General features: G+C 35.5%; 2 protein-coding genes and 1 long non-coding RNA gene across 16 annotated transcripts in view; 2 read left to right on the forward strand and 1 right to left on the reverse strand.

Moving 5' to 3' along the window:
• Nucleotides 1-54: 54 nt before the first annotated feature.
• LOC103032370 (membrane-spanning 4-domains subfamily A member 4A) lies at nucleotides 55-11,145 on the forward strand. Its single transcript, XM_015606578.3, has 8 exons — nucleotides 55-164; nucleotides 1,726-2,011; nucleotides 2,872-2,982; nucleotides 3,219-3,275; nucleotides 5,588-5,731; nucleotides 7,115-7,228; nucleotides 8,989-9,069; nucleotides 10,437-11,145. Exons 2-8 carry the CDS (start codon nucleotides 1,745-1,747, stop codon nucleotides 10,533-10,535), a joined length of 873 nt encoding a protein of 290 aa, XP_015462064.3. The 5' UTR covers nucleotides 55-164; nucleotides 1,726-1,744; the 3' UTR covers nucleotides 10,536-11,145.
• Nucleotides 11,146-12,656: 1,511 nt separating this feature from the next.
• LOC103032048 (membrane-spanning 4-domains subfamily A member 4A) overlaps nucleotides 12,657-22,549 on the forward strand; it is a 30,803-nt gene continuing 20,910 nt past the window's right edge. The window contains exons 1-4 of one of the 2 annotated variants that reach the window (XM_015606577.3): nucleotides 12,657-12,764; nucleotides 15,309-15,578; nucleotides 17,846-17,953; nucleotides 20,579-20,635. In XM_015606577.3, coding sequence (XP_015462063.2) covers nucleotides 15,330-15,578; nucleotides 17,846-17,953; nucleotides 20,579-20,635 — 414 coding nt within the window. In that variant the 5' untranslated portion in view covers nucleotides 12,657-12,764; nucleotides 15,309-15,329. The remainder of the gene's footprint in view (nucleotides 12,765-15,308; nucleotides 15,579-17,845; nucleotides 17,954-20,578; nucleotides 20,636-22,549) is intronic. The other variant, XM_049479597.1, reaches the window with a different exon arrangement.
• LOC125802235 (uncharacterized) lies at nucleotides 18,252-20,572 on the reverse strand. 13 transcript variants are annotated; one of them, XR_007439259.1, is made up of 5 exons: nucleotides 19,546-20,572; nucleotides 19,444-19,511; nucleotides 19,393-19,409; nucleotides 19,257-19,358; nucleotides 18,252-19,137 (listed from the first exon to the last, which is right to left on the reverse strand). It is a non-coding gene; the product is annotated as an uncharacterized LOC125802235 (long non-coding RNA). The 13 variants fall into 13 exon arrangements; XR_007439268.1 differs by having other exon boundaries at nucleotides 18,252-18,524; nucleotides 18,729-19,137; nucleotides 19,393-19,511; XR_007439270.1 differs by having other exon boundaries at nucleotides 18,252-18,371; nucleotides 18,661-19,137; nucleotides 19,393-19,511.

The following is a 22,549-nucleotide window of genomic DNA, read 5'->3' on the forward strand; positions in this document are numbered from 1 at the left end:
CTGTGGGTTTACTGATAATTATGAGGTGTGTTTAAAAACCATGTGCCCTATTATGATTCCAAAGGTTATTAGTATCACACAATGCCAAGAGAACTAAACCGAGGAGAAAACATCTAACAGCTCTTTGAGATCTCCACCAAGAAGAAAAAAAGATTTCACTTCAGGTAAATATTGTGAATGTAAACATTAATTTATTCTCCTGTTTTATAAATTGTGATTGTAGCTTAAACCTTACTGTAGTTGTGTATTTTCAAGATGTTTTTTTATTTAGATAGTCTTAACTGGTGTTAAACAATATTTCCTAAAATAGTAGAAAGGATTGCCTCAGTCTGTCTTTTTCGAGTTCTATCAGTAAAAACCTGATGTTAGTTTAACTCCAGTTTGAGGTACTTGAGCTGAGGTACTACAGTTCATATTTACGGGAGCTGGAAGAAATGGGTTATTATTAGAATACTGGTCTTTTTGGCATCTGATATTCTCAAAAAAATCCAAACTGAGTTAAGATTTTTCACTTATTTGACTATTTATTCCATTTAGAAAAATGAATACGCAGAAATTATATTTAACTTTAATTTATATTTGTTCACTTTTTAACCAGTGTGGATTATGACATGGTGAACATATTCAGTGAAAATTGGAATTTGATGAAAACAGGGTTGACCTTACAAACATAATTAATCACTCATTGAGACCTTTATATGTATCTGCGACACATTTAGATTTTCCAAAAATGATTTTAATTACCTTATTTTACCACAACAGTATGGACAGCTTACGCATTACCTCAGCTAAATGTGAAGACAATATTAGAAATATTAAGTGATATTAAAATTATTAATTGTTAAACATGATGCAGCAAGAATCTTCCGTGTCTTAAAAATAAAACAGTGTGAAGGTTGTGATCTCATTGTTGTGAAAGGTTTCTTTCTTAAAGGGGCAGAGTTATCCCGAGATGACAGAGCTTATATATATAGCTTAAACATATAATAATCCTTAAAACATATTCACATATTCCTTAAAAAATATATTTATTTAACCACTTTAAATTCAACTGAAACAGGCAACAATGCAGACAATACAAATACCCCAACCCCGCATAAAACAAAAGTGTATAAATGTACAGAAAGTACTTAACAATGAATGTTAAAATTCATCTGAATTTGTAATAATATGTTTATTCAGAGTAAACCTTGAAACATTTATTGTTACACAGTGTTTTTATGAAATGTAAACAATAATTCTGTTTATACAAAAGGCACATTATATTAATTATGACAGAGATGGTAAAAGCTAGGATTGGCTAGCATTAGATTTTAGCCAAGCACTCATCACTGTATTTCCAAAATTAGCAAGGTTTGGATGATGAGCTGCTCTCTAGTCTCAACAACACCATGATCTCTTAAAGCAATCATTTTGTAATGTGTGTTTTACAATTTTACCAGCATTGTTGTGGATATTTGGGGTGTAAATATTATCAAGACTGCTGTGTAACATTTTTTTGGAGTTGACCTGTATAAAATACAGTACATATAACAGTAAACATAAAGTTTATAATGTCTTGAAGGAGGAACAGCAGTTCAAGGTCCATTCAGTCCATGAACTTTCATAATTCAGCTATGATAAGATAAATACAGTTTGTAATAAATAAAATTAAAATAAAATTCCTCCTTAAATTCAAACTGATGTTTTTTTGTGTGTTTGTTTGTTTGTTTGTTTGTTTTACAGTTGAACATCTCCGTTGAGGATGTCCACCACTGCAGTACCAGACAACAACCCAAGAAATGGCTTCGTGGTGGTGACCCACGTCATCCCACCACCTGGAACAGGGCAAAATGGAGCTGGACCTGTACCAGGGGTGCCTACTGTGGGATTTCCAACTGCAGGGATCTCTTCCATTGGGGTCCCCAATTACATGGGCATGGCTGTTTCACCAGTCGTCCGTGTGAGCACAGTCATGGCCGCTCCTAACCGACTTGCAAAATTTCTGAAAGGTCAGCCGAAAGCAGTGGGGGTAAGGCTTTTTTCTCATTAGTGGTAACATTTTTGTGGATGATATATCGTCCCAGAAATTATTGCGATAATTAATTAAGAGAATTATTACATGCCTTTTATGTGTTTTGAGCTGCGCAAGGTGTACTATTCCTGTCGTTATGATAGCAAAGACACAGTGACACACCCTAAATTAATCTGCATGATGCACATGTTGACAGCTCGCCTATAAGTCTATAAAATAAAGCCATTACTTGCCTGTTGGCAGCTATGCAAACTTTTCAACAACATCATCGATAAACAAAATACAAGATACATTTTCCCGTCAATGACCTGCTTGTGCACTTTCACAGAGCTGGATACGTCCAAATTGCTGCACTCCTGAAATAGCAATCTGCCAAAGTCAAAGCACACATGGCTCTTAAAAGTAATAGCAAGTGACACACTGATTGGTCTATTTCACATTATGCCCAAAACACACACCCATGATTAATTAAGAGAATCAGATTATTCCTTTTGTGTGTTTTGAGCTGTACAAGGTGTACTTTTCCTGTTGTTATGATAGCAAAGACACAGCGACACACCAAAATTAATCTGTATGGTGCATGTGTTGACGGCTCGCCTATAGGTCCCTAAAGTAGGGTCCTGAATCTTAAAAGGTTGGGAATGAACAGTTAGGCTTGATGAGATAACTTAAACTTATTATGTTGAACATCTTTAAATAATATAAATTACCTCCCAAAAATGTTTTAATGGCATGTATACACCAATATGTTGAGTAATTCTGGAATGTGAAACCACTGATACTATCAAAGCTATATGTCATGATGACAACAAATTAAAATTTAACTCTAAAATCTTTTTTCTTTTTCTTCTTCACAGACAATGGAGATAATGATTGGGATCATAGCTTTTCTGTTTGCAATCGTGTTGACAGTCTCAGCCCCATCAGTTTCAATCTATAGTGGAGTTTTGTACTGGGGCTCTGTGATTGTAAGCCCTGATTTTTTTTATTTTATATTAAATAGATCCAGTGTTTCTCAGTCCTGCTCTCTGAGAGACCTGATATTCTCATTGCTGTAATCTTGCAGGAGTTAAGATCGATCTAATAGATTGATTTGGGTCTCCAAAGTGTACAGGACTGGGATATACTGGAATGCATCGTTTTACATTGCTTAATTGTGCATTTAAGGTTGGAATTAATTGCAATGATTCTCGTTTCTCCTCAGTACATCATCACCGGCTCTCTGACTGTTGCAGCAGAGAACAGCCTCAGCTCCTGTTTGGTATGTCAACATTTATAAAATAACCCATTATTACTTCTGTCAAAAACAAGTTGTTTTTAATACTGACAGTGCAGTTTTACCAGTTTGGCCACAACTTCCTCCCATAATTCTCACTTTTTTACAAAGTCTGGTTTTATTTAGTGATGTAAACACATATTTACAATTGTTGAGTTCAGAATGTAGATTACATTTAATTTATGCTGAAATATGAATGGATTAAATCTCATAACTAACTCTCACTCCTTTTTCCTTTTGCATATTTTGCATTGGTGTTGTTGACTTTTTAAAATTTCAACTGGTACTTGAACATAGTTTACAAAAGGCAATCTGTGTCCATAGTTTAAAACAGAAATTATTTGAATACAAATAAAATCACATTGTGTTGATTTTTGTGTTGAAATATGAATGTATTAAATCTCATAACTAACTCTCACTCTTTCCTTCTTCCTTTTGCATATCTTGGATTGGTGTTGTTGACTTTTTGGAATTTCAGCTGATACTTGCAGATACTTACAGATATTCTTTGTCCAAAGTTTAAAACAGAAACATATTTGGATATAAATAAAATCGCATTGTGTTGATTTTACATTTAGCGTTTTTTGTTTTTTTCACAATTAAAATCCATTATTAAATTTTACAGCATTAAGAAGGAAAAATGCAATTAATTGTTTGATTAAAGGACCGGAAGGAGTGTATTAAGGATTATATTGTCTGTAGAAACTCATAACATGATCTGGATGTATCATCAGATACTAAGGAAACATGATGAGTTTAAGCATCTGGCAGCTCTTTTCAGCAAAACTTTAGCCAGTATTTTCTTATGTGAACTGTGTGGTACATCACAGAAATCTGTGTGGGATTTAGCCTGCAAATCTGCCCACCACCAATCCTCTTAGTTCTATTTCCACACTCAGGGTTGCCAGGTATAGACAACAGCATCCGAACAGTGTGCTGCAGCCATAAAAAATGGGCGAGCTGGCTATTTTTCTGCTGAACAGGTCGTCACTGAGCTTCAGTAAGGTTGCTAACTATTTCTCTGTAATTTATCCCCACCAAAAGTGTAGTAGAGTGTATATTCACTGATCAGCCACAAAGTAAGACTTTGCATCAATATGGCAACCTCCATGAGTTTGGGGTCTGCTTGTTGTTTGTTATAATGAGCAAAGACATTGTATGGAAAGATCTCAAGAGGGCACCCTTAACAATTCTGACCATTTCAACCACCAAGCAACATTGTAGCAAATATCTAGGACCTAATTAGCACCCATCTAGCAACCACTTAGCAACACCACAGCATCCACCTGAGATACCATAGCAACTATGTTGCAACTATGTAATCATACAAACTATGTTTTTATATATGTATTAAATGTATGCATTGTTTTAAATTGAATCAATCAAAACAAGGGCTGTCAACGTTAAAGAGTTAATGCACGTGATTAATTTGGAATCAGTAACAGTAACAGTAACAGTGCTGTGCCGTGTTGATCAGACAGGAGTTTTGGTGGACCAGCACTTACAATTGAATGTGTCTAGCTTTCCCTCTGTAAGCTAAACTTACAATGGGGGCTAAAGCTGCCACTTAAACTGTTCAGTCTCTTAAAACAGAAGTAAATACTGCCGTTTTAGCCAATATAAAGTATACTAACTCTCCGAATTTAGCTTTAAAGCAGAGAAATGCTAAGAGAATAGCTCCGTAGAGACATACACAAACTCTCCAGAACTACTCTTTCTCTCTCTCTCTCTCTCTCTCTCTCTCTCTCTCTCTCTTTCTCACAAAGGCAGGACACGACTGACTCTTAGGCCCGCCCCTTCTCAATGCTGATTGGCTAATAACAATGGCAATCATGCCTTACACTTATCCCATTGGTCATACTAAACAGGAAATTCAGAAAAGGATGTTTTTGCCCCAAGTTGAGTTTTATTACACATAACATGAAATACAATGAAAATACATAAAAAAACATTATTTTTTTATATTTCTTGGTAATTTATCCCCACCAAAAGCGTAGTAAAGGCATTTTTCACAATGACTCATGTATATTCACTGATCAACTGATTAAAATAAAACATAAAAACAATGCAAAGAAATACATAAAAATACACAGGACATTTTAAGGGTCCAACATTTTACCTTTAAATATCCACTATAAAACTTACATCTTAAGAAAAACAAGTGTGATTAATCAGTTAATCACAGAATATTGTTGTAATTAATCTGATTATTTTTTTTTATTATTGATTGACACTACTAATTAAAACCTTTCCTCTGTTAATCCACTCTGCTTTACCTCTCTCTCTCTCTTCTGTAGGTGAATGGCTCTCTGGGAATGAACGTGTTCAGCGCTGTAGTTTCAGGAACAGCCGTCATTATACTGTCAGTGGACGTTAGTGTTGGTCTGGGATACGAACTGTGCTATGGCTCCTTTAGTTACTATGACTGCAAGTCTTTTAAGGTTTGTGTTTGACATGTTATAAGACCAGTTCATTTATATTTTGCTTAGTTAGTTTGACCACAGATTGTATAAAGATTAAGATTAGACATCCTTTATCACTTTTGCACAGCTGTGAACTAAGTCTACGTGTCTAAACTTTGGACCACTGTTGCCTCATTATATTAATGTTATGCTGTCCATGGAGTTATATAAATAACTGAAATGAAATAATAATCCAGTGCCAGTTTTCCTGAAGACCTGAAGACACAGAAAGTAAGCACAATAAGTACAAAAGACAATAAATATATTAAATACAAAAACACTAAAATTTGCATTTACATGTGGCAATGTGTAAAGGCTGTGTGATTAAATTATTCAAATAAAATAACCTATTTCAGATTATAGTAATTCCATGATATGAATCAAACTATAGAATATATATATTTTTTAAACCTAATGAGGTTATTGTACAAAAATAATCAGTGTTTTTTTTAATTTTATTTTGTGCTTTAAAACTGGCAAGATTGCAGCAAGGATGAGAGGGCGGATGTACAGTAGATGCAAGTTTTTTTACTTAAATACACTCAAAACAAATCACAAAACAAGAGAAACAAACTGACTGGACAACAACTAACTGACAAAAGAAAAGAAATCAACTAAGAAAAGCATCAACAAATGCCAAACACGCACAAGAACAGACAAAGTAAGACTGAAACAAAGGGGCTAAATATACACACTGAGAGACTGGGAACACCTGGAGAAGATAACGAGGAGGCGGGGTAACTAATGACCACAGGCGAGAACACTGATGACAAAGCAGAGCTATGTGCTTAAAGAGCCCATGAATAGAAACACAAGCAGCCTAGACAAAGCACAAAGGTGTGACAACAAAAAAACCTAGAAATTTTATTGAGATAAAATTTCCCTTCTGAAAAGTTTCACAATTCATTGTATATTGTCGCTGTCCAAAGAAAAACAAGTATCTTCATTTTTTTTGTTTACTACATAATTTGAACACTCAAATCTATTCACACTATGTTAACATTTTTGATGAATGGATTTTTCCTAAATTTTTCCTAAATTTTCCTAAATTACTTGAAAAACTTCAGGACTAGTTTTACATTGACTTTCAATGAAAGTTAAGAAGGTTTGATCTCTATCCTGTCAAGTTATTGTTTATAGATACATGTTTTTCACTGGACAGCAACAATATATTATTCTCTGAGTGAAATTGGTCATGCTTTCCTCTAGTACTGTCAACTAAAAAGAGAACACTTTAATGAATTATACCATATTTATGTTTGCATTTTTCTTCTGTTAGGATTTGAATTTATTATTGTTTGTCACATTCAGTAAGGAGTCTATTTCTATTTTCTTTTATTTTGCTGTTATGCTGTATATCAGGATCAGACTGCTGGGATCACTGGAGTGCTGCTGGTTTTGTCTGTGCTTCAGTTCATGCTCAGCATCTGTATTTCATCGTTTGGATGCAAAGCCACCTGCTGCAGTGGACCATCAGTGAGTATCAGTGTACTGCTTCTTTAATCAGAAACTTTCAAAAACGCAGACTGAAAACGTATTTTACTATATATTATAAATAATTACTATACCAACCTTTAAACATGGTGGTGGGAGCATAATGCTTTGGACGGGTTTTGCTGCCAGTGAAACTTCTGAATGGAAGCAGCTTAGCATCATTATCCATAACTTAAAAAAAAAGTTGGATAGTTCATAGTTTTTTATTTTAAACTGCATTTAACAGCTCCCTTGCTTGTTGATGGATTGAACACCATAAACACTGCACCAACTGTTAAACATGGTGGTGGGAGCATAATGCTTTGCTGCCAGTAAAACTGATACATTGCACAGACACTAACATTGTTGATTTACAATTATTAGACTAAAGCTTTGTTCAGATTGCCAGCATATCTATGGCATATCTAGATTGCATCCAGGTTGATTGTTAATAGTCTGAACAGGCAGAAACCCCATGAAATCAGATTTTTTGAAAATTGGATCTGAACCACATTTGAAGGTGATTACAAAAGTGATTACAATGATATTTGTACAGATATGTGTCAGTCTAGATGCTGAAATCAGATTTTGTGTATTTTGCATAACTTACAGCGCAATACAACACAACAAATAACAACCTTGTTTAATCCGTAGTGATGGAAGTTCAGGGGTCCAAAATGACCACAAAAAGTTGCACCAACCACTAGAACCCAATGTGATGTATGTGAGTTTCTAAGTGACATTTACTGAACATCATGAGAACATGACAGGACAGTGTGTGAAGGTCAAATTATGTTGTAAATTAAGTGATTTGAAATGTGATTACAATATAATTTGCACAGATGTGTCTCAGTCTGGACGCTCAAATCAGATTTCAAAGTGTGTTTTGTGTCACTTATGTGTCACTTTAACACAACACTACAAACAACAACCGTATGAAATCCATAGTGATGGAAGTGCACTGTATTTCTAAAAAAAAAAGTGTATTTTTTTATTGTCTGGTTGCTTCCGAACATTTGAACAGTTTAAGTGCTTTAATTACATTCCATATAACTAGTTCTGACATGATTTCTAGAGTTTGATGTTAAACCAGTTAACAACAGAAACTGTTCTTGTGTCGTTTGTTACATCAGAATGTTTGTTTTTTATATATCTGACCTTATTTACAGAATGTAGGAGTGCTGGGTTGGTGCTGAACACCAAACTAGTTAATTTTGTGGTGTTCCAACCATTTGAACAAAAATTAAATCCTTCAATTAAACACTTTACACCCTATATAATTAGTTCTGACATGATTTTTAGAGTATGATGTTAAAATACCAGTTATATATAGTTTTATATTATACTATATTATATAGTTTTTGTTTTATTTGTTACATCAGAATTTTAAGTCATGTGCCCACAATAAGAAAAGAAATAATTAAATTTATCTGATTTATTTTTAAATTGGTAAATTAATATTCAGAAATGGCTCTGAGCTCTTATAGGTTAACACAGCAACCAATGCAAATTAATTTGTGATGTCTGGACACTCAAATCTAACCTGATAACTTGCAAACAACAGTATTGGCAGTCATCTCAACATATTTTTAAATTTGAGAAACAAATACATTTTGACTGTAGACTGAATCTCCACAGCCTGAATCTGCAATGTGAAAGGTGTGATCTACAGTAAAGCACCCCAGGAGCTGAATCAGTACAGCACAGTTCTTGAGTTGTGATAAACTGATTCATGATAAACTCTTTATCTCTCCATTTTAAAGGTTCCTGTAGCCAGGGCACCTCCAACCCAAGAAACCCTCTCATCCATACCCACTGCATTCCAAGCTTACAACGGTCAACAGGTAAATGATAGCTGTGGGGTTGTAGCATGAGGTATTACTTGATCGTATCTTAATTATGTACCATCACTGCCCAATGAAATCCTGTACCTGTAGCTCTAAAACAGCAACTTCACAGAAGAGAGATAAAACTTTCTTAACTTTCAGTGGAAGTCAATGTAAAACAAGTTAATTTCAGATATTTTTTTTTATCAAAAAAATTTGACACAGTGTAAGGGAGCGTTTGTGTTTTCGATTTATGTTGTAAACTAAAATTTGTTTGTAAAAAGTGATTTAAAATGCAATTACTATATCATTTGTACAGATGCATCTCAGTCTAGATGCTAAAATGAGATTTTAAAGTGTGTTTTGCGTCACTCACAACAAAACACTACACTACAGGCAACAACTGTATGAAATTCATAGTGATGGAAGTACACTTTATTGGATTTTTAAAAAAATATATTTTAATCTTCAGGTTTGTTCCAACCACTTGAACAATTTAAATGCTTTGATTTAATGTTTTAAAACCTGTATAATTAGTTCTGATATGATTTCTAGAGTAGGATGTTAAAATACCAGTTATTAAATTGTTGTTGTGTCAACTGATACATCAGGATTTTTAGTCATGTGCCCACGATTCATTCCATTCTATTCAGAATGGAAGCCCATTCCTGCCACCTAAAATTTACTTATTGTTAAGTAAACTGATATCTGCTATTATTTTAAGATACTGTTTACATATTTTGAGACATTAACTCATTATTTTGAAAAAAGAAAAATGTTTTTTTCACACTTGCTATCTCAAAATAATGACTTACTATCTCAAAATGATGATATAACAGTTTACTTAATAATATTTTTGTTAGGTTGCTCAAGGTGTCTGTGAGCTAATGTATCGGAACCGAGTCGCTGCACTTTCCTCCGAGCGCACTGTGATGCTACTTAACAATGGTTAAGAGGTGGTGGCTGATTTCACATGTGTCGGAGGAGGCATCTTCATTCTTTTGGTGTTGGGGCATCACTAGTGATGGGGGGAGTCCTAATGAGTGGGTTGGGTAATTGGCTGTGCAAATTGGGGAGAGAATTGGAAAAAAATAAGAAAATACAGTTATACAAGAAGAACAGTGTGTATGGGCTTCCATGGCTGAATGTCTCCTTCCAAGCCTAACATCACCAAAAATAAGGCAGGCTTATAGATACTTTTGCCAATAAACAGTAGTGAACTTGTGTTTCATTGGACAGCAACAATATACTATAAATAATTAAATAAATACCACTAAATACAACTATTCATGACAGGCAGCTCTTCTTTTCTATCCATGCAAAAGTTAACCAACTACTCAAAGCAGACTGAGTAACTAAAATCCATCTGTTCTATCTTTATCCAGAACTTGATCTACATCAATAATCCCAGTGTCAACCAGAACAACACTTCTCCAGAAAATCCTCCACCATACAGCACATGCATCCCCAAACCAGAAGACTAACAAGAATGATGAAAATCAACCTGCAGAAGGGCAGCTCTTTTAGCTTCCAATCTCTAGAGTTATTTTAGATCTATAAAGACCTTCATTACTGCTGTCACATCAAAACCGTGAATTCACATTATCCGTTTTTTTTTTTTAATTAATGACATTTAATTAATTAGACATTAATGACTGCATTCTTCATGGGTTGATGAATTCAACCCTATAAGCACATTGCCAACTGTTAAGCATGGTGGTGGGATAATCATGCTTTGGACTTGTTTGCCTTCTAGTGTAACTGATTTGTTGAAAAACTCTGCAGCATTATTAATCATAACTTCAGAAAGTAAACTGGGTAGTTGAAACTTGTAAACAACTGGGTGCTTCCACAGGACAATGATCATAAACACACAGTAAAAGTGGTTGTAGATTGTGTTTAAAAAAGTCTTGACTGATATTGCCTTAAAAAAAGAGTCAAATATACAACCAGGATTCTGTCAGATGTTGTTAGTTGATGGCAACTAAAACAAGTGTCTAGCTAATAAACAATAAACATTAATGTGTAATGTGTATATTTTGATCATGTCCTGAGATCAGAAAATCTGAAAATAAACATTTGTGACAAAACAAATTTTGTTTTATTTGTAAATGATAGATTGAGGGATTAGTTTGTTGTTTTACATCATTTGAAAGCAGAACTGATACATGTCCATTTAGATAAATGGTGAGGAATAGTGAAATTTTTAATTACTTTATAGCAAACATGAAATACGTTACATACAATTTGCAGCTTTAGCCATTCTAGTGTTAATCATGTATATGCTCATGTTTTTTACCCCAGAAATAATAATACTTTTTTTTTTATTTAGCGCTTTTCTGAAACCCAAAGATGCTTACAGTCATAGAAGATACAAAATAATTTGTTACTAAATTAACATTATGAAAAAAATATAGTAATAATTTGAACACAGTTTTAGTGCATTGCCAGCACTTTGCCACACTTAACAATGCAGGAGATGGTAATTTGTTTTTATAGCCATCAAAATGTAAGCTAAGCAAACAACTACTATATAAAATAAAACAAAATACCCCATAGAAGGAATCCTGGTGGGCAAGACTTCACACTGATGGTGAGCTAGGATTGGGGGACACGCCCTTTAGAGAGTTCAGTCACGCTCCTCAGCACCTCTGCTCTCACCAACTCTGAAATACTACACCACCAAAGAGTTCCCCTCAACTCAGCTTGTAGTTTAAGTTGGAGAATAAACTCACACAATTCTCACACATTTTTGTTTAACTCCAGGTTTTCCAACTCCAGAAACTTGCTGTGTATGGATGGGGGAGACAGAGGCAGAACTTGGTTGAGGCAGGAATAGGGGAAGGGGTGTTATGGGTGGGAGTTGCAGTGGGCAGAGTTTCCACCAAAGTACATGCTTCTGATTGGTCAAGGGAAAAGAACCTCCTGTACATTCAGGGTGGGGCTTGATGACACAGCACATTCTTACTACTTGCCTGAAGACCTGTCAAAATGTTTGATGTGTAAAGCAGACTTATAGTACTCTCTCACTCTTACAGTGCGCATCCACTGCCACTTAAGCCCTGACGCATCCCATTCATTTCAATGGAGAGAGCCGCCCCATGCCGCGGTGCATGCTGGGTTATGTTGCGTTGAGCGCAGCCCCGCCCTCCGGCATGAAAGTTGAGCAGATCTCAACTTTATTCAAATGAATCTGGCCGCCGCGCTGCATCTAGCCAATCAGGGAAGAGCAGGCTGCCACGCCATACACATACAAGCCTCACACACACAGAACAGGCACATTTCAAACACTGAAGAGAGGCAAAAAATGGCGGAATATGGATTTATAGAACTATAGATCACATTGAGTTTTACTAAAAATGTAAAATCTTAAACTTATGATTGACTACATCTGTTGCTTCATTTGAATTAAAAAACGCTACGGACACGCCCACACACGGCAAGCCGAGAGTCCTCCTCCTTGAATGAAGATTTGATTCCTCATAAAAGAGATTTTATAGTGGAAGAGTCCAATCACCGGCAATGAGAGATAGTTATGTCCAATAACTTTTGCGAGGTGTGTTTCTAAACACAAGACCATTTATTCACATCATGATTCCAAAGGTCACAAACATCAAGCAGCCTCAAACTAATCCAACAGATCTAAACAGAAGAGAAAACATCAAATAGCTTCCAGAGATCTGCGCCAAGACGGAGGACAGATTTCATTTCAGGTAAAAAAAAAAGGAAACATTAGCGACTAGTTCTCAAGTTTTGGTAATAATCATTAAAATGTGTTTATTATCAAAACTATAGCTGTGAACTTCCATACTTTAGATAATTGCATAGTTTCAGACTAATTTATAAGTCTCAAAGATAAGTCTGTTACATGAGGGCTACATTTTTTTATGACATCCTTACTGTAATACATACAGTTTTTATTTGTAATAAATGATAATTTTATTCAAAACTTCCCAAAGAGTAAACATACACAGCTCTGGAAAAAAAGAGACCACTTGAAAATGATGAGTTTCTTTGATTTTACCAAATTGAAAACCTCTGGAATATAATCAGGAGGAAGATGGATGATCACAAGCCATCAAACCAAACTGAACTGCTTTATTTTTTTGCACCAGGAGTGACATAAAGTTAACCAAAAGCAGTGTGCAAGACTGGTGGAGGAGAACATGCCTAGATGCATGAAAATTGTAATTAAAAACCAGGGTTCTTCCACCAAATATTGATTTCTGGACTCTTAAAACTATTCGAATATGTATTATTTAACGTTTGAAAGCTCTGCATCTATTTTTTATTTCATCCATTTCTCATTTTCTGCAGATAAATGCTATAAATTACAATATTTTTATTTGGAATTTAGGTGAATTGTATGTAGTTTATAGAATAAAACAACAATGTTCATTTTACTCAAACATATACAAATAAATAGCAAAATCAGAGAAACTGATTCAGAAACTGAAGTGGTCTCTTATTTTTTTCCAGAGCTGTATTTACCAACAAATTACCAATTTATCAACATATCAGTTGTTTGCTTTTATTACTGTACGGTACATTAGTTGCAGGTCTTTGTGAATAACGGAATTTCCAATACAGCACTATCTTATAAAAAGAAGTTTGAGTTGTGTGTTGAAAGTACGTTCTATTTTGGTTGAAAATGAAAGTTAAAAAGAGGTCCTCTTGGTTCAGAATCACAGCCCATAACTCACTCCAAGACATTTATTGTGTGTAAAGTTAATTAATCATTTGCGATTGAATCTATTAATAATAATGGGAAAATATTTGATATATTGTTATTCACTGAATGAGCTCGATTATTACTATATTAAAACTGTATTTCTATGGTTGCCATATTGTTTCTGCTACACGAAAACCTGAAAAGTTTCATTACTTGACATAATGTGAATCTGGTTGTTTCAGTTCTTCTGTACATTGTGTCACTGTCTAATATATTTAATAAGGAATTGACCAATTGAAAGGCTTTTAAAGTGACTTAGAATACAATGTTTTTCATTGTCTTCTGTTGAAAGTTAAGCATTTTAACCAAAATGACATTTGGATGAGGTCATGTTTTAGTGTGATAGTAACAAAGTTTTCACTTAATACATTTTCACTGATTAAATGCAGTGAATGCAGTACACGGCAAAAACAGGAGAGTTGAAATTGAGTTGAGTTAAACAGCTGAGAGTTGATTTTCACTCTCAAAGTGTAATTTTAACTCTTTCTGTGTTAAATGGTGTTCAGTGATGGAGTTATTTAACAGAGTTGAATATTTCAGTGTTAATCCCACTAAACCCAATGAATACTGGCCAACTCCACAGAGAACGTAATTAAACCCCGCCCAGGTAAAAACGTTATTTGCATAATGGGTGTGTCCCCCAGATCCTAACTTACCATCAGTGTGAAATCTTGCCCACCAGGGCTACCTTCCATTGGGTATTGTGTTATGTTTTGTTTAATGGTTATTTGTGTAGTTAATATGTTGTAGGGTATAAGAGCAAGTTACCATCCTTTGTACAGTAAATTGTGATAAAGCGTTGGTAATGCACTAAGAAATACAATGGAAAATTACACGCTAACCTGTCCTGAACAGTAATTAAATAATCAAGTCATATTGATTGACTAATCTTCTTTTCATTTATTATTTTTTTACTCTTTCCAGTGTTAGTGTAACAATTTAGGAAGTTTAGGAAGAAATACAAATGTGAGTTAAAAAGGAACTCTGGCAAGGTTTTAAATGTTTAACTATTTTGAAAGTGTTGATTTAACTCCAAAGAGTGTGGACCTATATAAACCCTGAAAAATAGTTAAAATGAACTCTGTGGGAGTTAATTTAACACTTGCCTTTTTGCTGTGTATAAACTTAAATAATCACAGTTTCCATATCTTTTATAAATATCAATTTTAGATTTGCTCATTTACTTTTTAAAAGAACTTACTCAATGAATAATTTACTACCTTCCTTTAGTCCAGATTTGCCACCGAAGTTCAAGAAATGTCCTGAATGATTTTGTTATGATGAATGTTGTAATAAGTGTTTGTACTAAATCTGCAGCAGGTGTTATAATGGGTGCTACTTTCTTTTATTTTAAAGACAAAGAAAACATCTGTAAAAATGTGAATATTACTTTGTGTTAAGGGTGATAAATATAAATATTGAATGAAATATTTCCCTACAGGAAACTTGGTGTCAGTGATGATGTGTCATCTTTGCTTTAAGGTGATTTGATAGTGATGAGTGATTCTTCAGTGGTTTCTCACAGGTGAATACATCTCCACTGAGGATGTCCACTGTTGTTGTGCCGGGCAGTGACAGAAGTAATGCCTTCATGGTGGTCACCCATGTGTTCCCATCAGCTGCAACAGGGCAAAATGGAGCTGGACCTCAGCCAACTGCTACTGCACTTCCTGTCTCTGCGGTTCCTAATACTGCTCCAGAGTATACTGGAGATACTGGAGTAATACTGAACAGAGAAACAGCTGCTCCAGAACAATTTGTGAAATTTCTGAAAGTGCACCCAAAAGCAATGGGGGTAAGAGATTTCACCCACTTCACCTCACAATCACAAAGTGATATCAAACTTTAACTTTGAAATATGGTTGAAATATTGAGCCCTATCTTACACCCTGTGACGCTCATTGCTATCTCAACCCCAGCAACAGTCTATTTTCATGCCTTACACCTGCATTCTTCAAATAGCAATGGTGCTTCTGAATATACACTGCCTGGCCAAAAAAGTGGCATTGTTTTAATAAGCTTCTGTAATGTCACAAGATTGATTTCAATCCAGTGTTGCACTAATTTTTCAACAAGATCTTGCAGCAGCATTGATGAAGGTAGAGTCTGAGCAACCGCTGCACAAAGCCTTCTCCAGCCCATCTCAACGATTCTCATTGATGTTAAGGTCTGTTAAGGTAATCCATTGATGGAAAAACCTGGTCTATATTCAGTATACTCAGGTAGTCAGCTGACCTCATTCTTTCAGCACATACTGTTACTGAACCTAGACCTGCAGACCAACTGCAGCATCAACCCCACATCATTTACTTAGTTAAATGCAGGCGGTGACATTTTTTTTGGCAAGACGAAGTGCAGTGTGTTCAGGTAAATTCCTAACCTATTGCTATCTTGGTAACAAAAAAAAAAAAAAAAACACAGGTGCTCCACTGACTGAAAACAATTTAGACAGATTTCCAACATCAGACGTTCATTGCTATCTTGGCAGTGAATTGTCAACACAGACACCTCCCCAATGTGAGTACACCCTAGCTTGTTAGGCACAAACAGAAAAGCAGCAGTGCACAAACCCACTGCTTGTGCCTGTTGGCAGCAGTGCAAACATTTACATCAACGTAGCAACCCACCACAAGTCAGAGTGCACTTGGCTTTTAAAGGAAATGGCAAGAGACACACTGATTGGTTTATTACATGTTACATCCAAAACTCATGATTAATTAATAAATATATTTTTCTAATAGTAACTTGCTTAATTTATGCTAAATGAAGTTTTAATTCCCCATTACTTAAAAAAAAATGAGCAAACCTGCAAAGTAAACTCAACTTATCTGGTCTTACACTATAACTAAAATAAAAAAGTTAAATCAACTTCCCCTTTAGCTGTAATAGCTTGATGTTCTAAGTTATACTAACTTAAGTTTTCATTACCCATTACTTAACTTTTTAAAGGCAACCGGTTTCCTTAAATTTTTAAATTCAACTTATCCAGGCTTACAGTGTAGGCTTTAGATTATGGTCCCTTTAAATTACTATTTTAGATTATACACTTTTAAATAGTATGATTCTTCCAGAGTTTAGTGAAGATTAGTTTTCTATTGAAAAAAAATCAAGGTTTCTTCACAAACTTCACTTTTTGGTTTGCTGTTGTTCTTTTCTGTTTTTAAGATTTAAGTCTTACGATATTCCAACAAAATCAGTAATTGTCATATTTAGTAGACACACATTACATTGATTTCAACAACAAAAAACAAATACATGTTGATGTATAAGTATTTTGCTAAAATATTTGCAACCATTTATCATCATAAATGTTGTTTTGAGATTATTTTAACCACATTTCAGGTTTGAAAGTCAGTCAAATGTCAGCTGGGATGTTAAAGATTGACTGAATTTTAGAAGCACTCGTGATGGATTGATAGTGGCAACAGGGTCAATGATACAACATAAAAACTCCCACAGAATTGTTTAACTGAACTAGATACCAGTACACTATCAATTTAATGATGTAACTGACTGCAATGAGGAAGTAAGGCAGCTGCCAGTAAATATACAGCCGTGTTTGTTGGAAGCAGCCATAAAGATCTTACAGTAAGTTCTTCTGCAAGGTGAACATTGTTTTTATGCAATGCAATAATGTAATAGGTTATTATTTTTTTATTATGTTAAACGAAAAAAAAAAAACTATGTAAAAATATGTGCCATCATCTTTGCTAATGTTGTTGAACATTTGTAGATAATGTAAGAAATAATACCATCATGTCTGCACCAGTTTGTTAATTGTAATTTAATTGTATTTGTGAAATCAGTAATTAGCAGCATATATTTTAGTTTTTTTAATGTTATAATGTTCCTGCAGTCACTTCTGTCATAGTCTCATGATGGGAGACCCAAAAAATGCTGTATAATGACTTTAAATACCATATTTAAGTTTTTTCATTAAAAGTGAAATTTCTGAGATTTAAAGTTTTTGCAAAGCAGTCATGAAATATTAACTTAACAAATGAAACTATAAGCTATAAAAATAAACTGCGACAGTAATATCTCTTTTCTTTTTCTTCACAGACAGTGCAGATAATGATCGGGATCATCCATCTTCTGTTCGCAATCGTTTTATCGGTCTCCGCCTCACGAGCAATTGCTTCTGGTGTTGTTTTCTGGGGTCCTGTGATTGTAAGCTAATTTACTATATTATAAGATTTGGGGTGCCTTTCCCAACAACAATTTACAAACAACATTAAGAGTGACACAACGTTAATAACAATTTATTTTTAAGAACAACGCAACGTTCCTAATGAAGCAATGTTAAAATGACACAATGTTAAGAACAACGCAACAGTAAGAATGAAGCAATGTTAAAATGACACAATGTTAAGAACAACTCAACGTTAAGAATGAAGCAATGTTAAAAACAACACAACCTTAAAAAGGACACAACATTAAGAACGATGCAACGGTAAGAAAAATGCAACCTTAAGAATGAGATAACATTAAGAACAAAGCAACATTAAGAATGAAGCAATGTTAAAATCTACACAACCTTACAAACGACACAACCTTAAGAACGATGCAACGGTAAGAAAAATGCAACCTTAAGAATGATGCAACGCTAAGAACAACGCAACATTAAGAAAAATGCAACCCTAAGAACGACGCAAAGTTAAGAACAACGCAACGGTAAGAAAAATGCAACCTTAGGAGCGACGCAATGCTAAGAACAACGCAACATTAAGAAAAATGCAACCTTAACAACAACGCAAAGTTAAGAACAACGCAACGGTAAGAAAAATGCAACCTTAGGAACGACGCAATGCTAAGAACAACGCAACATTAAGAAAAATGCAACCCTAAGAACGACGCAAAGTTAAGAACAACGCAACGGTAAGAAAAATGCAACCTTAGGAACGACGCAATGCTAAGAACAACGCAACATTAAGAAAAATGCAACCTTAAGAATGACGCAGTGCTAAGAAAAATGCAACCTTAAGAACGATGCAGCGTTAAGAACGACACAATGTTAAGAACCACAAAACCTTAAGAACGACACAACGTTAAGAACGAAGCAATGTTAAGAAACCACACAATGTTAAAAGCGACACAACATTAAGAACGACACAACGTTAAGAACGAAGCAATGTTAAGAACCACACAATGTTAAAAGCGACACAGCGTTAAGAACGACACAACGTTAAGAATGACGCAACATTAGGAACAACGCAAGATTAAGAATGACACAACATTAAGAACAACACAACCTTAAGAACGGCACAACATTAAGAACAACACAACATTAAGAACAACACAACATTAAGAACGGCACAACCTTAAGAACGACACAACCTTAAGAACGGCACAACCTTAAGAACGACACAACCTTAAGAACGACACAACCTTAAGAAGGACACAACCTTAAGAACAGCACAACCTTAAGAACAGCACAACCTTAAGAAAGACACAACCTTAAGAAAGACACAACCTTAAGAACGGCACAACCTTAAGAACGGCACAACCTTAAGAACGACACAACCTTAAGAACGGCACAACCTTAAGAACGACACAACCTTAAGAACGGCACAACCTTAAGAAGGACACAACCTTAAGAACGACACAACCTTAAGAACGGCACAACCTTAAGAACGACACAACCTTAAGAACAGCACAACCTTAAGAACAGCACAACCTTAAGAAAGACACAACCTTAAGAAAGACACAACCTTAAGAACGACACAACCTTAAGAAAGACACAACCTTAAGAACGGCACAACCTTAAGAACGACACAACTTTAAGAACAGCACAACCTTAAGAACCACACAATGTTAAAAACGACACAGCGTTAAGAATGACACAGTGTTAAGAACGACACACCGTTAAAAACAAAACACCGCTAAGAATGACACAGCATTGAGAACGACACAGTGTTAAGAATGACACAGCATTAAGAATGACACAGTGTTAAGAACAACACGGCATTAAGACAAACGTTAAGAACGACAAAATAGTAGGAACGTTGCAACGTTAAAAAACACGCAACATTAGGAAAGATGTAACTTTAAAAACGACACAACATTAAGAATGACAAAACATTAAGAATGAAGCAATGTTAAGAGCGACACAAATATAAGAACAATGCAACTTTAAGAACAACAATTATGCTCCTATTTCTCAAAAGCCTTCTTAGTCTCCAAAGTTATGAACGAGTGTTAAAGCAAGCAAATGTGTTTCATATTAAGCCTAAAAAACAAACTTTTATCGGGTTTAATACCTCTGTAAATCTCAGACACTTCAATCAAATTAAATTATTCGTATGACACAATGAAATTATGTAATGAAAAGCTCAGGGTCTGTAGAGAGCGGTCACTCCCACATCACTTCAAAGGGTGATGTCGATCAGCACAAGGCGTCTGTGAGCTGATGTATCTGAACCGAGTCGCTGCGCTTTCCTCCAAGCGCACTGTGATGCTACTCAGCAGCAATTTGAAAAGAGGCGGAGTCTGACTTCACATGTATTGGAGGAGACATGTGCTACTCTTCACCCTCCTGGTGTTGGAGAATCAATAGTGATAAGGGGAGTTCTTATGAGTGAGTTGGGTATTTGGCCTTTAAATAAATTTAAATTGAGGAAAAAAAAGGTTTCCAGATTAATTGCATGCATTAACTTTATTTGCATTCCGTTATTTGAAATATATTTCTCCATTGCCAGAGTTTTACAATTTGACAACCTGGAATACAGAATTTCTCATTTTTACTTGTACATTCTTTATTTGTCAATAAGTGTAATTTTTATTTTACCCCCTCAGTACTTCCTCTCCGGCTCTTATACTATTATAGCAGAAAACCGCCTCAACTCCAGACTGGTAGGTCAACATTTTTGAAGCAATCATTTATTTATTCATACTTGCAATACTTGTTTCTTCTTCAGGCCAATATATTTTGTTTAGCAATAGCATAGCAATAACACACCACCACTTAGCATCCCAAATGATCACAGAAACATGCTAGCATCTCTCTCAAAAATGAAGATTTACCTGGTGATATAGTGCTGATTCACACTAATTCTCAGCTATCAAGTTTCAGATAAGAAGACACTGCACAGACATCAGTTCATCTATGGCTTATTCTGCAAGAAAAATCTACTTTTGGACAAGAATCAAAAGCTTCATATGAAATCATAAGCTATACAATATAATTGATTAACAAAAAAAAAAAGTTTAGACACGCCTTTTCATTATTATAATTCTAAAAACATTAAAAATAGGAAGAAAAAACATATTTAATTATTTAGCAAACAAAACAGTGTTAAAGAAATCACCTGGAATTTCTTGTTCGCTTAATGTATTTGAGAGCATCAGTTGTAAAGTTGTGCGGAGGTGGAGTTGGTATACAGTATTATGACAAGAACTACTCAAACAACTAAAGAAAAAAAAATATGTTAAGAAATAAAGGTCAGTTAATCTGAAAAAAAGAATCCTCAAGTGCATTCAAAATGGGCATCAGAAACATTCTGATGAAACTGGCTCTCATCGGGACCACCCCAGGAAAGGAAGATGATAAGTTTCCTCTGTTGCGCAGGACAACCATGACTTCCTCCTAACTATATTCTTAAACATGGGGATCTCAGACAATGTGCTGTCATGGTTCAGATCATAATGTAGCTCACTGGGCGCTCGTTCAAGGTGTCGTGGCAAGGACAGCTGTCCTCAGCCCACTCCTTATTCACTGGGGTTCCCCAGGGTTCGGTACTGGGACCCCTTCTCTTCTCAATATACACCACCTCTCTAGGTCAGGTTATCCGCTCACACGGCTTTTCCTACCATTGCTTTGCTGATGATCACCTGAAGATCATTCAATCTCTGCATGAATATCGCAGTGTCTCTTAGACATATCCTCATGGATGAAGGAGCATCACCTTCAACTAAATCTCTCAAAGACTGAACTTCTGATATACCAGCGAAACCATCTTTTCAACACAACTTCTCACCGACAAAGGTTGCTAGGAACCTGGGTGTTATGATTGATGACCAGCTCTCCATCACGCATCATGTAGCCTCAGTTGCTCAATCCTGCCGCTTCGCGCTGTGTAACATCAGAAAAACTCAACCGTTTCTGACGCAACAGGCCACCCAACTCCTGGTGCAAGCGGTCGTCATCTCACGCCTCGACTTCTGCAATGCCGTACTAACTGGCCTCCCGGCCTGTGTAGTAAAACCACTACAGATGATTCAGAACGCAGCAGCACGTCTGCTCTTCAACCAACCAAAACGGGCACATGTCACTCCGCTGCTCATTGAGCTCTATTGGCTACCAATTGATGCTCGCATCAAATTCAAAGCTCTTACAATCGCCTACAAGGTGATGACAGAACAGCTCCTTCCTACTTGCACTCACTCCTGAAGGCTTATGCTACCTCCAGGCCGCTGCGCTCCTCCAATGAACGTCGCCTCGCTTTGCCAAACACTCACACAAAGCAATCCAGACTGTTCTCATACAGAGTTCCCCAATGGTGGAACAAACTACCTTCCACTACCAGATCAGACCAGACCAGACAGTGCTCTTGAAAGAGCATGTACTCTCCTAACACCTCTAACACACTAACTACTTCTTACCTCATTTCCTTCTCCCCTCCTTCACTCCTCTATCCCTTTATTTCCTCTTTCACCTCCTTTAGGCCCTGTCTAAAAATGTTTTTACCTTTAACTTCTATTACTTTTGTACTTCACTATTGTAAGTTGCTTTGGACAAAAGCATCTGCTTTTAAAAAAACATTGAAT

This window comes from Astyanax mexicanus, chromosome 5, assembly GCF_023375975.1.
Source record: "Astyanax mexicanus isolate ESR-SI-001 chromosome 5, AstMex3_surface, whole genome shotgun sequence".
NCBI lineage: Eukaryota > Metazoa > Chordata > Actinopteri > Characiformes > Acestrorhamphidae > Astyanax > Astyanax mexicanus.